The 15,623-nt window shown below is 43.8% G+C and overlaps 1 protein-coding gene across 2 annotated transcripts in view; it reads left to right on the top strand.

The window, feature by feature from the left end:
- Positions 1–15,623, top strand: part of LOC106589211 (kinesin-like protein KIF19) — an 83,142-nt gene that overhangs the window by 40,393 nt on the left and 27,126 nt on the right. For both annotated transcript variants that reach the window (XM_082970514.1, XM_045710162.2), the window contains exons 3-4: positions 5,741–5,939; positions 11,478–11,614. In XM_082970514.1, the coding sequence (XP_082826640.1) occupies positions 5,741–5,939; positions 11,478–11,614 (336 nt within the window). The remainder of the gene's footprint in view (positions 1–5,740; positions 5,940–11,477; positions 11,615–15,623) is intronic.

Raw genomic sequence — 15,623 nt, 5'->3', positions numbered from 1 at the left:
AGGAGAGTTATGACATAGTGCTATCAGACTTCTGATTCCAACGCAGGCTTAAAAAGGGGGCCACAAACTGAACTCAGACCTGTGTTCTTTATAAGAGCCTGTTATTGTTAATAAGACAGTAATGGAACATGGATCGCGAGCAGAGCAACAACACCCTCATTGTTCTTTTAAATAAACACTGCTGGTCGTTCCCAGGTAATGCAGTGAGTCACCTTGTGAACCTTGTTGGAGGTGGACTGAGGTCCATGAGTCCAATTGAGGAGCTAGAGCTGCTTTTGTCTTATATTCTGGCATCCAGTTATGTGTGTCAGATTGCATTCAACGTACTACTTAGAATGCACACTACTTAGAAAGCATGCCCAATGTATTGCTTAATTCTAAGTAGTGTGAAAGTACTGACGTTGGAACAAGTGCATGCCTAGTTTCACAGCCATCTGTGCCCACTGGCACCATGCTGCAGGTCTCCTTATCAGCTGCCTTAACAACAGTCACCCTACAGAAGATGCCATGCCCTGCCAGCAGCTGTCATGCATTACCGGGCGAGGTGGGGTAACAGGGTAACCAGGTAACCTAAGGAACAAAGGCAACAGATGCGAGAGGTGTGCAATCATCTCGATTGGCCTTAAAGGGTGTTCCTTAGCATAGGCACACACACACACACACACACACACGTGCTCCTGTACTAAACACACTCTGGTCTAAGAACATCCTTGAATGCACACCAGAACCTCTCTTGAACAAAAGACATGATACTTTATATGCTCGCTGATGCCTACTGAAACACCCACATGGACACGCACACAGCCCTGCCTGCCAGGTACAGTAGGTGGTGCTGCCAGCCTGTCTGAGTAGAGTAGAGTAGAGTAGAGTAGAGTAGAGTAGAGTAGAGCAGAGCTCTCAGACAGATAGGTTGAAGTACATCAAGGCCAGAGCCATCTCTCTTCTGTCCTATGTCATCTCCACCCCACGCACACACACACAACGCATCAGTTCTGTCACGTTGCTGGTGAGGACACCAGACCGATGCGGTTCTGTAGGTTACTGAGTGTCTCTGACCCTGGCTAGAGAGAAGAGAAGAAGAGCTCCTGGTTTACAATACAATACTATGTTTCCTGAGAAACGTGATTCTCCCTACCCTCCTCGCATTCTCCCTCCACTCCTCTCTTCCCTCCCATCTCTTACCTCTCTCCTCTCTTCTGTTTGCTGATTAAGTCTCTGTGCGTGTGTTTTGTTCCCTCTTTCTCTGTGTAATTGTACGCTTTTAAAAGTCAGATTTCTCCTCTTGAATTTCAATCAAGAGGCTTCAAAGTGAGCGGCTCCATGACTGAGGGGTCATTAAACAGGGCTATGCTGTGCTGGGGATACTAGACCAGACCCAGGCCATTCAGTCACACACACACACACACACACACACACACAGACACACACACACACACACACACACACACACACACACACACACACACACACACACGCACACAGGGAGACAGACAGACACACACACACACTGTCCTGAAACTAAAGGCCCTCTCTCCAGCCATTCAGAGCTGGACATGAACAGAACAGACTATTTAAACCCTGAACGCACCACAACATCCAGTAGTCCTGAAGTCTACTCAAAAACGTGAGTGACATCAAGACAATGTTTTAATATTCACCACAGTGTCCAACAGACTCCTCAGCTTTGACCGACTCCTCTGCTCTGGGGAGATAGCTAAGTCTCCCAGACCACCACTTAGTGAAGTGATTGTTTGCGATACTATCTAGGTCTTTCCCCTGAGTTGTCATTATTATTACAGTTATTACATTCTGACTCTGTGCCACTGTGCGGTGCCCCTGTGGATGGACGCTGAATAGACCTGAGTATGGCTTGCCGGTGGGTAAAGATAGTGGATGATGGCGCCTGATGTTGTTCACTTTTCAGAAATGACATGGATGGCACAATATCTCACATCAATCACCAGACAGTCTGGTTGAGTCCCAAATGTCATCCTGTACCCTATACAGTGCATTCGGAAAGTATTCAGAACCCTTGACTTTTTCCACATTTTGTTACGTTACAGTCTTATTTTAAAATTGATTAAATTGTTTTTTTCCCTCATCAATCTACACACAATACCCCATAATGACAAAGCAGAAAGTTTTTTTGACATTTTTGTAAATGTATTAAAACAAAAAAACGGTAATATCATGTTTACATAAGGACTCAGTACTTTGTTGAAGGACCTTTGGCAGAGATTACAGCCTCGAGTCTTTTTGGGTATGACGCTACAAGCTTGGCATACATGTATTTGGTGAGTTTCTCCAATTCTTCTCTGTAGATCCTCTTAAGCTGTGTCAAGTTGGATGGGGAGCATCGCTGCACAGCTATTTTTAGGTTTCTCCAGAGATGTTCGATTGGGTTCAAGTCCGGGCTCTGGCTCGGCCACTCAAGGGCATTCAGAGACTTGTCCTGAAGCCACTCCTGCGTTGTCTTGGCTGTGTGCTCTGGAGCAGGTTTTCATCAAGGATCTCTCTGTACTTTGCTCCGTTCATCTTGCCGTCGATCCTGACTGGTCTCCCAGTCCCATCCGCTGAAAAACATCCCCACAGCATGATGCTGCCACCACCATGCTTCGCCATAGGGATGGTGCCAGGTTTCCTCCAGACGTGACGCTTGGCATTCAGGCCAAAGAGTTCAATCTTGGTTTCATCAGACCAGAAAATCTTGTTTCTCATGGTCTGAGAGTCCTTTAGGTGCCTTTTGGCAAAATCTCCAAGCGGGCTGTCATGTGCCTTTTACTGAGAAGAGGCTTCCATCTGGCCACGCTACCATAAAGGCCTGCTTGGTAGAGTGCTGCAGAGATGGTTGTCCTTCTGGAAGGTTCTCCCATCTTCAGAGAGGAACTCTGGAGCTCTGTGAGTGTGACCATTAGGTTCTTGGTCTCCTCCCTGACCAAGGCCCTTCTCCCTCGATTGATCAGTTTGGCCAGTTGACCAGCTCTAGGAAGAGTCTTGGTGGTTCCAAACTTCTTCCATTTAAGAATGATGGAGGCCACTGTGTTTTGGGGGATCTTCAATGCTGCAGAAATGTGTTGGTACCCTTCCCCATATCTGTGCCTCGACACAATGCTGTCTTGGAGCTCTACGGACCATTCCTTCAACCTCATGGCTTGGTTTTTCCTCTGACATGCACTGTCATGTGGGACCTTATATAGACAGGTGTGTGTGCCTTTCCAAATCATGTCCAATCAATTGAATTTACCAATCAAGTTGTAGAAACATCTCAAGGAAGATCAATGGAAACAGGATGTACCTGAGCTCAATTTCGAGTCTCATATTAAAAGGTATTTCGCTTTGTTGTTATGGGGTATTCTGTGTAGATTGCTGAGGATTTCTTTACATTTAATACATTTGACAATAAGGCTGAAATGTAACAAAATGTGGAAAATGTCAAGGGGTCTGAATACTTTCCGAATGCACTGTATAGTGCACTACTTTTGACCAGGGTCCTATGGGTGCACTAGGGAATAGGGGGAATTGGGATGTAGACTGCGTGGGTGTGGAGGGGCACGGTGGCACTCAGGGCTCTATCTACCCCACAGTAGGCCCTTTGTATCTCCAGCTGCAGATGGATAAAAGTCCCTGTTTAAACCATCAGACCCCCGGATCTAACTGCTGCTCCGCCCGTCAGTTTCTCTTCACCACTTTAATTACCTGCGCAGGAGAGGTGGCCGGTGGTACCTTAATTGGGGAGAACGGGCTCATAGTAATAGCTGAAACTGAATAAATTGAATGGTATGGAGCACATCAATACATTTAATACATTTGACAATAAGGCTGAAATGTAACAAAATGTGGAAAATGTCAAGGGGTCTGAATACTTTCCGAATGCACTGTATAGTGCACTACTTTTGACCAGGGTCCTATGGGTGCACTAGGGAATAGGGGGAATTGGGATGTAGACTGCGTGGGTGTGGAGGGGCACGGTGGCACTCAGGGCTCTATCTACCCCACAGTAGGCCCTTTGTATCTCCAGCTGCGGATGGATAAAAGTCCCTGTTTAAACCATCAGACCCCCGGATCTAACTGCTGCTCCGCCCGTCAGTTTCTCTTCACCACTTTAATTACCTGCGCAGGAGAGGTGGCCGGTGGTACCTTAATTGGGGAGAACGGGCTCATAGTAATAGCTGAAACTGAATAAATTGAATGGTATGGAGCACATCAAACACATGGTTTCCATGTGATTGATACCATTCCATTTACTCCATTCCAGCCATTATTATGAACCTTTCTCCCCTCAGCAGCCTCCTGTGCTGCACAGAGCTGGGTAAGTGTCAGCCATTGCGGTGCTCACAGTCGTACTGTGGCAGATGGCAGCAGAAGTGAGAGAGGAGTAAGCAACCCAGCGCTGTGTAAATAGTGGGCTGAACTACACTCCAATGTATTTTGTAACAAGATACTTTCGAAAGATGTCATTTGTATTGGGTGGAACTACATTCCAATGCGTATTTGAATTACTTCTGAGTATTTTGTATGTTGTATTACACTGGGCTGAACTACACTCCAATGTATTTTGTTACAAGATACTTTCGAAAGATTTCATTTGTTTTTTCAAAATACAACATATTTTTCTATACCATTACTTTAAAGTAGTTCGCCATTTTGTGGCCCTCTTTCACCCTACATTGATATCTAAAGTATGATGGCACTATGGTGTGATAAGAGTGTCTGCTAAATGAACTCAAGATCAATGACAATTCCCAGTGTGCTTTGCAGTTGTTCATTTTAATATAAACATTTACATTTTGGTTATTTAGCAGACACTTATCACACCATAGTGCCATGAGACTTTTGATACCATTGTAGGGTGAAAGTGTAAGGGGTGCGTAACTGGTGGCACGGAAGTCAGACGCAGGAGAGCAGAACTAGGTAATAGCCAGAGCAGTTTAATTCCAAAACCAACGGCATCAAGAAAATAACAACTTGGGTACAAAACTCGACGCGCACCTGTCAACATGTGCACAAGCACTTACAAACAAACAATTCTGCACAAAGACATGGGGGGGAACAGGGGGTTAAATAAACAACATGTAATGAGGGGAATTGAGACCAGGTGTGTGAGAAGACAAGACAAAACAAATGGAAAATGAAAAGTGGATCGATGATGGCTAGAAGACCGGCGACGCCGAGCGCCGCCCGAACAAGGAGAGGAACCGACTTCGGCGGAAGTCGTGACAGAAAGAGGGCCACATAATTGTGAACCGCTATAAAGAAATGGTTTAGAGAAGGATTTTGTATTTATAAAATATAAATCACAGCTTTCGAAAGTATGTTGTTACAAAATACTTTGGCGTGTAGTTCAGCCCGTGGAATACAAATGACAAAATATTCAAATACGTATTTCAAATACATGGAACAGAAATACTGCCCTCCTCTGAACGTAGCTCAATAACCCAGCTTCAACAACCCAACCTGGCTTTGGCAATGGGTTATCAAGTGGCCCAAATGCACGGTCAAAATAACCAAACTTGTTCTGTCCAATATTTACCCAAATTTAGTTTTGAGTGCATTTGCATATATTGGTGTGTAGTCACAAGCCCTGCCTCAGGGATAATTGCAGTCAGTCTCTACTGACAGATTCATAAAACAAAAAGTATTATTATATGTTATGCAATGTTTCTGTGGTATGATGACTAATCATTAAAATATCCCTTTTCTCACTTTTCATCCCTCTCTCCTCCCTTCCTCTCTGCTGTAGATGGTGGTACTGATGGACCCCATGGAGGATCCAGATGATATCCTGCGTGCCAACCGTTCCCGGGAAAAGACCTATATGTTCGACGTAGCGTTTGACTACTCAGCCAACCAGGAGGAGGTGTACAGAGCCACGACCAAGGGCCTAATCGAAGGCCTCATATCTGGCTACAACGCCACCGTTTTCGCCTACGGACCCACAGGTTTGTCATAGCTGCCATATCCTCTATTCCAGGGGTTCCCAAACTTTTTATAGTCCCGTACCCCTTCAAACATTCCACCTTCAGCTGCGTATCCCCTCTAGCACCAGGTTCAGCGCACTCTCAAATGTTGTTTTTTGCCATCATTGTACGATACATTTATTAAACATAAGAATGAGTGTGAGGTTTTGTCACAACCCGGCTCGTGGGAAGTGACTAAGAGCTCTTAAGGACCAGGGCATAAATAATAATATAATAATAATCAATAATTTTGCTCTTTATTTAAACATCTTACATATAAAACCTTATTTGTTCATCGAAAATTGGGAATAACTCACCACAGGTTAATGAGAAGGGTGTGCTTGAAAGGATTCACAAAGCTCTGCAATGTTGGGTTGTATTGGAGTCTCAGTCTTAAATAATTTTCTACACACAGTCTGCGCCTGTATTTAGTTTTCATGCTAGTGAGGGCCGAGAATCCACTCTCACATAGTTACGTGGTTGCAAAGGGCATCAGTGTCTTAAAAACGCGATTTTCCAAAGTAGGATACTCTGACTGCAACCCAATCCAGAAATCTGGCAGTGGCTTCTGATTAAATTACATTTTCACAGAACCGCTTGTTGCAATTTCGATGAGTCTCTCTTGTTCAGATATCGGTAAATGGACTGGAGGCAGGGCATGAAAGGGATAACGAATCCAGTTCTTTGTGCCATCTGTTTCGGGAAAGTACCTTTGTAATTCCGCACCCAACTCACTCAGGTGCTTCGCTATATCACATTTGACATTGTCCGTAAGCTTGAGTTCATTTGCACACAAAAAATCATACAATGATGGAAAGACCTGTGTGGTATCCTTGTTAATGCAGACAGAGAAGAGCTCCAACTTCTTAATCATAGCCTCAATTTTCTCCTGCACATTGAATATAGATGTGGAGAGTCCCTGTAATCTTAGATTCAGATCATTCAGGCGAGAAAAAACATCACCCAGATAGGCCAGTCGTGTGAGAAACTCGTCAGCATGCAAACGGTCAGACAAGTGAAAATTATGGTCAGTAAAGAAAACTTTAAGCTCGTCTCTCAATAAAAAAAAAACGTGTCAATACTTTGCCCCTTGATAACCAGCGCACTTCTGTATGTTGTAAAAGCGTTACATGGTTGCTGCCCATATCATTACATAATGCAGAAAATACACAAGAGTTCAGGGGCTTTAACCTCTCTAGGGGGTCCCACCTGGCCAACATCCAGTGAAATTGCAGAGCGCCAAATTCAAAAACAGAAATACTCATTATAAAAATTCATAAAACATACAAGTGTTATACATCGGTTTAAAGATGAACTTCTTGTTAATCCAACCACGGAGTCAGATTTCAAAAAGGCTTTACGGTGAAAGCATACCATGCGATTATCTGAGAACAGCGGTTTGTTCAGTAATCCACAGGCTCAAAGGCAGTCACAACAGGCAGACGAAAAATCCGAAAAGTATCAGTAAAGTTTGTAGAAACATGTCAAACGATGTTTATAATCAATCCTCAGGTTGTTTTTAGTCATAATAATCAATAATATTTCAACTGGACAAAAGCTTCGTCAATATAAAAGGAAAACAAGAAATGCGCGCTCTCGGTCTCACGCATGGAAAACCTCTGGGACACTGAATGGTCCACTCATTCAAAGGATCTTACTCCATCATTTTTCAGAATACAAGCCTGAAACAATTTCTAAAGACTGTTGACATCTAGTGGAAGCCATAGGAAGTACAATTTGAGTCCTAAGTCAATGGAATCTGTATGGGCAGTCAATGGAAAACTACAAACATAAAAGAAATCCCACTTCCTGAATGGATTTTTCTCAGGTTTTCGCCTGCCAAATCAGTTCTGTTATACTCACAGACATTATTTTAACAGTTTTGGAAACTTTTGTGTTTTCCATCCAAATCTACCAATTATATGCATATCCTAGCTTCTGGGCCTGGGTAACAGGCAGTTTACTTTGGGCATGCTTTTCATCCGGATGTCAAAATACTGCCCCCTACCCTAGAGAAGTTAACAAAGTTAACCATTTTCACTGTAGTGTCCAAAACGTCTTTCAAGCTGTCAGGCATTCCTTTGGTAGCAAGAGCCTCTCAGGGGATGCTGCAGTGTACCCAAGTGGCATCGGGAGCAACTGCTTGCACGCGGGTTACCACTACACTATGTCTCCCTGTCATGGCTTTTGCGCCATCAGTACAGATACCATCACATCTTGACCACCAAAGTCCATTTGATGCCACATAGCTGACCAGTACTTTAAACATATCCTCTCCTGTTGTCTTGGTTTCCAGTGGTTTGCAGAAGAGGATCTCTTCCTTAGTTGACCCCCCATAAATGTAAAGGACATATAACCAGGAGCTGTATCAGGCCCGCCACGTCTGTTGACTCATCCAGCTGTAACGCATAGAATTCACTGGCTTGTATTTGAAACAGTAATTGTTTCAAAACATCTCCTGCCATTTCACTGATGCGTTGTGAAACAGTGTTGTTTGATGAAGGCTGTAATGAACACGAGGGGAGACAGAGAGCTGGTTTCAAGTGCAGGGCACAGCAGGTGTTTATTGTAAAGGACCACAGGAGGAGGCAGGTAGCTGGGTCCAGGGGCAGGCAGAAGGTCATACACAGGGGGTCCAAAAGGCCAACAATACAGGCAGGGAAAAGGCTAGTAATGTAGTCCGAGAGATCAGGCAATAAGTAGATAACAGGAAATCCAATAGGTTAAAGTACAGGCAGGGAATAGGCAAAAAGGCATCGTTAGTGAGGCAGGCAAAAACTAAGGGGGCAGCAGCTCTTTGGCTGCATCAGCCGTTGGATGTGCTCGTGGAAGCAGAACAACTTGTGTCGTTGACAGGTGCAGGTTTAGTACTGCTGGTAGTAGCAGTACTGCCAGTAGAGCTGGTATGTGTCTCTTTAACCATTTATCCATTTTCGAGCAAACGGCATGAGCAGCAGCTACATTTGGCTACGTACAGACCATTCGTGGAATTCCCGTGAGAGAGTAACGGTTAATGTGATTGGATGTTCATTATTTGATTAGACTATCTGTAGTGGTGTTATTTCGCTGAACGCTAGATGGTTTAATTTGATTTTTGGCAGTGAAACGAGGCTACTCAGGTGAGAAAAAAACCTGTGTAACCTCGTTGGAAAATATAAATGGACTGTTTGAAAATGTGAATTTTTAATATATATTTTTTTATGTGAATCACATTTTTATTTGGTGTACCCCCACGGCATTGCGCGTACTTGGGAATACCTGCTCTATTTTAATTGCATGCATCTGTGTGAATGCATGTGTGCATGTGTCCTCTGTCCCTGTGTGTGTTGTCCTCACCTACCACACACTGGGCACCAGGGGAGAACATTACATAGGAAATAATCAGCCTGGGGGTTGATGATCCTGACTGCATGTATTTTTATCCAAGTTATTTCTTATTATTTTGTTAATTACAGCCATATAATCAAACTCATGTAGTGCTATCTTCCTTTTCCACGTGATTAATCTGGTGGTTGTAGATTTTAATTAGTCTGATTTGTTACCATATGGACTGGGGAGGGGTGTTGTCTGTCATCTCTGATTCTGCTTTTAATAGGAACAGGAAATTGTGTCATAGGGAGCACCTGACTGCCAAGAAGCAGGGCTCAGACAGACAGTCACTACCTAGAAAGACAAATACAACTGACCCAAAAGTAATCTTCCCCTCCATCCCTTCCTCCCTCCCCCCTTCCTCCCTCCTGCTGTCTGTCTCTCCCTGTAGACTCACTGCTCTTAATCTCTGCTCATCTCAAATTAAACTAATTAAACTCAGTGTGTCACAGTCTTGTTGTCCAAAACAGAATTAAGATCTGGTGACTAGGCTGTCCTTCTCCACCAAAACAGGCATGGTTTCTTGAAATAGAGCTTGACTGGGGTTAAGCTTTCAACAAGAAGGCTTTTTAATATTGAGTTTAAACATAGTGTACAGCTACTGAATGTGAGGCAAATTCCTGTAAAAGGCCAAATAAATGAACTGAATTTAAAGGAGAAGTTTTCTTTTTTACAACCATATCTCTCTTTTTGATGTACTGTAAATGGAATGTTATTTGAAGGGTCCAGATTAAAAAAAAATCGATTTCACTTGTTTTTCAGAAACTTATCCCAAACAACAAAACATTTCCTCATCATTAGGAAGTGATTTGCTGTTTAGGTTAAGGTTCTCAAAAACAAGTGAAATCACAAAAAAAAGGTATCTGGACCATTCCATAACATCTCAGCTAGTACATAACATTCTGAGAACCATATGTTTCTTAGGTGGGAATTTCAGTACTTCAGCATAATGTTTTCTCATGGTTCTGTTTAAAGTCACGTTCTCCAATTGTTCAGAGAATGTTAAGAAACAACGATGTTCTGTGGGAATTTCAGTACTTCAGCATAACGTTTTCTGAAGGTTTCCTCAGTTCTATTAAAGTCATGTTCTCAAAACATTAAGAAAACTTTCCATAAAAAACACAAGAATACATTGGTAACGTTCAAAGAATGTTCTAAGAATGTTATTTAAAAACACATACGTTCCGTTCTCAGAGTCAACAAAACTCTCTATCCTCTATCTTGTTAAGTGTGTTCAAGTGTGTTGGCCGCGCCTTCTAATTGGACACACCTGATCTTAATGAGTGCTTGTTTCCTTTGAAATAGGGTCATTTTGAATAGACTAAAATGAACATCTTGGCATGCTAGCTCCATCCTGGTGGCGCACTGGACAAAGTCCATGGGTAGAGAAATGAAGATCATAGGTTTGAATCACACTGACGCCATGCCACAAAAAAAAAATGAGTTTGCATGATTCATGCCTAAGCAAATGAATTTCCAAGTGTCATGTCTGTGTTCAAAACAGTTAACCTAAGCTAGCAGAAAAGGATTTAATTAACTTCAAAATACCTATAATTTCCGTTCTCAGAACATTTAATTAAACTTCCCAGGAAAACCATAGTAAAAGGTTCTCAGATCCTCCATGCAACCAAGACATTTACATTCCCAGAACAGGTGTGATGTTCACTTCTGTTCTCAGAACATTTAATTAAACTTCCCAGGAAAACCATAGTAAAAGGTTCTCAGATCCTCCATGCAACCAGGACATTTACATTCCCAGAACAGGTGTGATGTTCACTTCCGTTCTCAGAAAGTAAAAAAAACGTTCAGTTTTACCAATCAGGAAACTTATGGCTTAGTTCCCAGAATCAATGGGAAACCAAAAACGTACGTTCCCACAACTTCCAGAGAACCAAATGTGCTTGCTGGGAACACATTTACATCATTTTTTTTATTTATTTGGCTGTAAAAATGAAAACTTCTCCTGTAAGTGAACTGATCTTGTAGAAAGGGGTACAAAAAATATAGTAATGACCCTGAAATAGACACTATTCAATGATCAAGTTGTTTGGTATTAACAATTTTATTCCCTTCAACTCAAACTGCAAACTGTGATTGTGAATATTTTCCTTCTTTGTGTGTGTGCGTGTGTGTCTGCGTGTTTGTGCTCAGGTTGTGGGAAGACGTACACTATGTTGGGGACGGACAGGGAACCGGGGATCTATGTACGGACTCTAAATGACCTGTTCAAAGCCATCGAGGAGACCAGCGATGATATGCAGTACAACATCTCCATGTCATACCTGGAGGTGAGAATGCATACTGTGTCTATGTCTGCTTCCCAAATGGCATCCAATTCCCTATATAGTGCACTACATTTCAAAGGTAGTACACTATATGGGGAATAGGGTGCTATTTTGGGACGCAACCTGTGTCTGCCATTGTTTCTCTTAGGAATACACGAACATGTCTAATGACATACATCCAACACAGCCGCCAGCAGCCTACTTGTGCTATAACAAACTGCCCTATCACCTGACCCACAAGGCTTTCAGTTCAGCTAAGGTCATCAACAGTCACCATTTATTTTTATTTTTTTAACTAGGCAAGTCAGTTAAGAACAAATTCTTATTTACAATGACGGCCTACCCGAAGGCAAAAGGCCTCCTGCGGGGACGGGGCTGGGATTAAAAATATATACAAATATAGGACAAAACACACATCACGACAAGAGAGACAACACTACACTACATAAAGAGAGACCTAAGACAACAACATAGCATGGCAGCAACACAAGAAAAACAGCATGGTAGCAACTCAAAATAACAACAACATGGTAGCAACACAACATGGCAGCAGCACAACATGGTAGCATCACAAAACATGATACAAATATTATTGGGCACAGACAACAGCACGAACGTCAAGAAGGTAGAGACAACAATACATCACGTGAAGCAGCCACAACTGTCAGTAAGTGTCCATGATTGATTCTTTGAATGAAGGGATGAAGATAAAACGGTCCAGTTTGAGTGTTTTTTGCAGCTTGTTCCAGTCACTAGCTGCAGCGAACTGAAAAGAGGAGCGACCCAGGGATGTGTGTGCTTTGCTTTGGGGACCTTTAACAGAATGTCAAATCAAATCAAATTTCATTAGTCACATGCACCGAATACAACAGGTGTAGACCTTACAGTGAAATGCTAACTTACGAGCACCTAACCAACAATGCACTTTAAAAAAATACGGATAAGAATAAGAAATAAAACTAACAAGTAATTAAAAAGCAGCATTAAAATAACAATAGTGAGACTATATACAGGGGGGTACCGGTACAGAGTTAATGTGTCGGGGCACTGGTTAGTTGAGGTAATATGTACATGTAGGTAGTTATTAAAGTGACAATGCATAGATGATAACAACAGAGAGTAGCAGCAATGTAAAAGAGGGGGGAGGGGCAATGCAAATAGTCTGGGTAGACATTTGATTAGATGTTCAGGAGTCTTATGGCTTGGGGGTAGAAGCTGTTTAGAAGCCTCTTGGACCTAGACTTTGCACTCCGGTACCGCTTGCCGTGCGGTAGCAGAGAGGACAGTCTATGACTAGGGTGGCTGGAGTCTTAGACAATTTTTAGGGCCTTCCTCTGACACTGCCTGGTATAGAGGTCCTGGATGGCAGGAAGCTTGGCCCCAGTGATGTACTGGGCCGTTTGCACTACCTTCTGTAGTGCCTTGCAATCAGAAGCCGAGCAGTTGCCATACCAGGCAGTGATGCAACCAGTCAGGATGCTCTTGATGGTGCAGCTGTAGAACCTTTTTAGGATCTGAGGACCCATGCCAAATCTTTTCAGTCTCCTGAGGGGGAATAGGTTTTGTTGTGCCCTCTTCACGACTGTCTTGGTGTGCTTGGACCAGGTTAGTTTGTTGGTGATGTGGACACCAAGGAACTTGAAGCTCTCAACCTACTCTAATGCAGCCCCATCGATGAGAATGGGGGCGTGCTCGGTCCTCTTTTTCCTGTAGTCCACAATCATCTCCTTTGTCTTGATCACGTTGAGGGAGAGGTTGTTGTCCTGGCACCACATGGCCAGGTCTCTGACCTCCTCCCTATAGGCTGTCTTGTGTTTGTCGGTTATCAGGCCTACCACTGTTGTGTCATCTGTAAACGTAATGATGGTGTTGGAGTCGTGCCTGGCTGTGCAGTCATGAGTGAATAGGGAGACAGGGGGGTACTGAGCACGCACCCCTGAGGGGCCTCTGTTTTGAGGATCAGCGTGGCGGATGTGTTGTTACCTACCCTTACCACCTGGGGGGCGGCCCGTCAGGAAGTCCAGGATCCAGTTGCAGAGGGAGGTGTTTCGTCCCAGGGTCCGTAGCTTATTGATGAGCTTTGAGGGCACTATGGTGTTGAACGCTGAGCTGTAGTCAATGAATAACATTCTCACATAGGTGTTCCTTTTGTCCAGGTGGGAAAGGGCAGTGTGGAGTGCAATAAAGGTTGCATCATCTGTGGATCTGTTGGGGCGGTATGCAAATTGGAGTGGGTCTAGGGTTTCTGGGATAATGGTGTTGATGTGAGCCATGAGCAGCCTTTCGAAGCACTTCATGGCTACAGATGTGAGTGCTACGGGTCAGTAGTCGTTTAGGCAGGTTCCTTAGCGTTCTTGGGCACAGACACTATGGTGGTCTGCTTAAAACATGTTGGTATTACAGACTTGGACAGGGAGAGGTTGAAAATGTCAGTGAAGACACTTGCCAGTTGATCAGCGCATGCTCGCAGTACACGTCCTGGTATTCCGTCTGCCCCTGCGGCCTTGTGAATGTTGACCTGTTTAAAGGTCTTACTCACATCGGCTGAGAGGGTGATCACACAGTCTTCCACAACAGCTGGTGCTCTCATGCATGTTTCAGTGTTATTTGCCTCGAAGTGAGCATAGAAGTAGTTCAGCTCGTCTGGTAGGCTCGTGTCACTGGGCAGCTCTCGGCTGTGCTTCCCTTTGATGTCTGTAACGGTTTGCAATCCCTGCCACATCCGACGAGCGTCGGAGCCAGTGTATTACGATTTGATCTAAGTCCTGTGTTGACACTTTGCATATTTGATGGTTCTCGGAGGGCATACCGGGATTTCTTGTAAGCTTCCGGGTTAGAGTCCAGTCCTTGAACGCAGCAGCTCTAGCCTTTAGCTCAGTGCGGATGTTGGCTGTTATCCATGGCTTCTGGTTGGGGTATGTACGTACTGTCACTGTGGGGATGACGTCATCAATGCACTTATTGATGAAGCCAATGACTGATGTGGTGTACTCCTCAATGCCGTCGGAAGAATCCCGGAACATATTCCAGTCTGTGCTAGCAAAACAGTCCTGTAGCCACTTTTTTATTGATCTAGTCACTGCTGCTTCCTGCTTTAATTTTTGCTTGTAAGCAGGAGTCGGGATAGAATTATGGTCAGATTTGCCACATGGAGGGCGAGGAAGAGCTTTGTATGCATCTCTGTGTGTGGAGTAAAGGTGGTCCAGAGTTTTCTTCCCTCTGGTTGCACATTCAAAATGCTGATAGAAATTTTGTAAAACGGATTTAAGTTTCTCTGCATTAAAGTTCCCGGCAACTAGGAGCACCGCCTCTGGGTGAGCGTTTTCTTGTTTGCTTATGGCGGAACACAGCTCATTCAATTCTGTCTTAGTGCCAGCATCTTACTGTGGTGGTATGTAACAGCTACGAAAAATACAGATGAAAACTCTCTAGGTAGGTAGTGTGGTCTACAGTTTATCATGACATACTCTACCTCAGGCGAGCAATAGCTCGAGACTTCCTTAGATATTGTGCACCAGCTGTTATTTACAAAAAGACATAGTCCACCGCCCCTTGTCTTACCAGACGCTGCTGTTCTATCCTGCCGGTGCAGTGTATAACCAGCCAGCTGTATGTTGATAGTGTCATCGTTCAGCCACATCTCCGTGAAGCATAAGATATTACAGTTTTGAATGTGCCGTTGGTAGTTTAAACTTCCGCGTAGGTCATCTATTTTTTTGTCCAAAGTTTGCTAGCAGAATGGAAGGAAGTGGGGGTTTATTTGATCGCCTATGAATTCTCAGAAGGCAGCCCGCCCTCCGGACCCTTTTTCTCCACACCCTTTTTTTCCGACTCCTCTTCACGCAAATCACGGGGATCTGGGCCTGTTCCCGAGAAAGCGGTATATTGTTCGCGTCGGCCTCGTCAGACCTGTTCTGTGACTGGCAGAACGGTGTTGTATGTGGATGATGAGGGCTGCAGTAGTTATTTCAGATAGGGGGGAGTGAGGCCTAAGAGGGTTTTTATAAATAAT

The sequence above is a fragment of the Salmo salar genome, chromosome 28 (assembly GCF_965601325.2).
Source record: "Salmo salar chromosome 28, fSalSal1, whole genome shotgun sequence".
Classification (NCBI taxonomy): Eukaryota; Metazoa; Chordata; class Actinopteri; order Salmoniformes; family Salmonidae; genus Salmo; species Salmo salar.
Note: the sequence above shows the minus strand (reverse complement) of the source record. Positions and strands in the feature narration are given on the sequence as shown.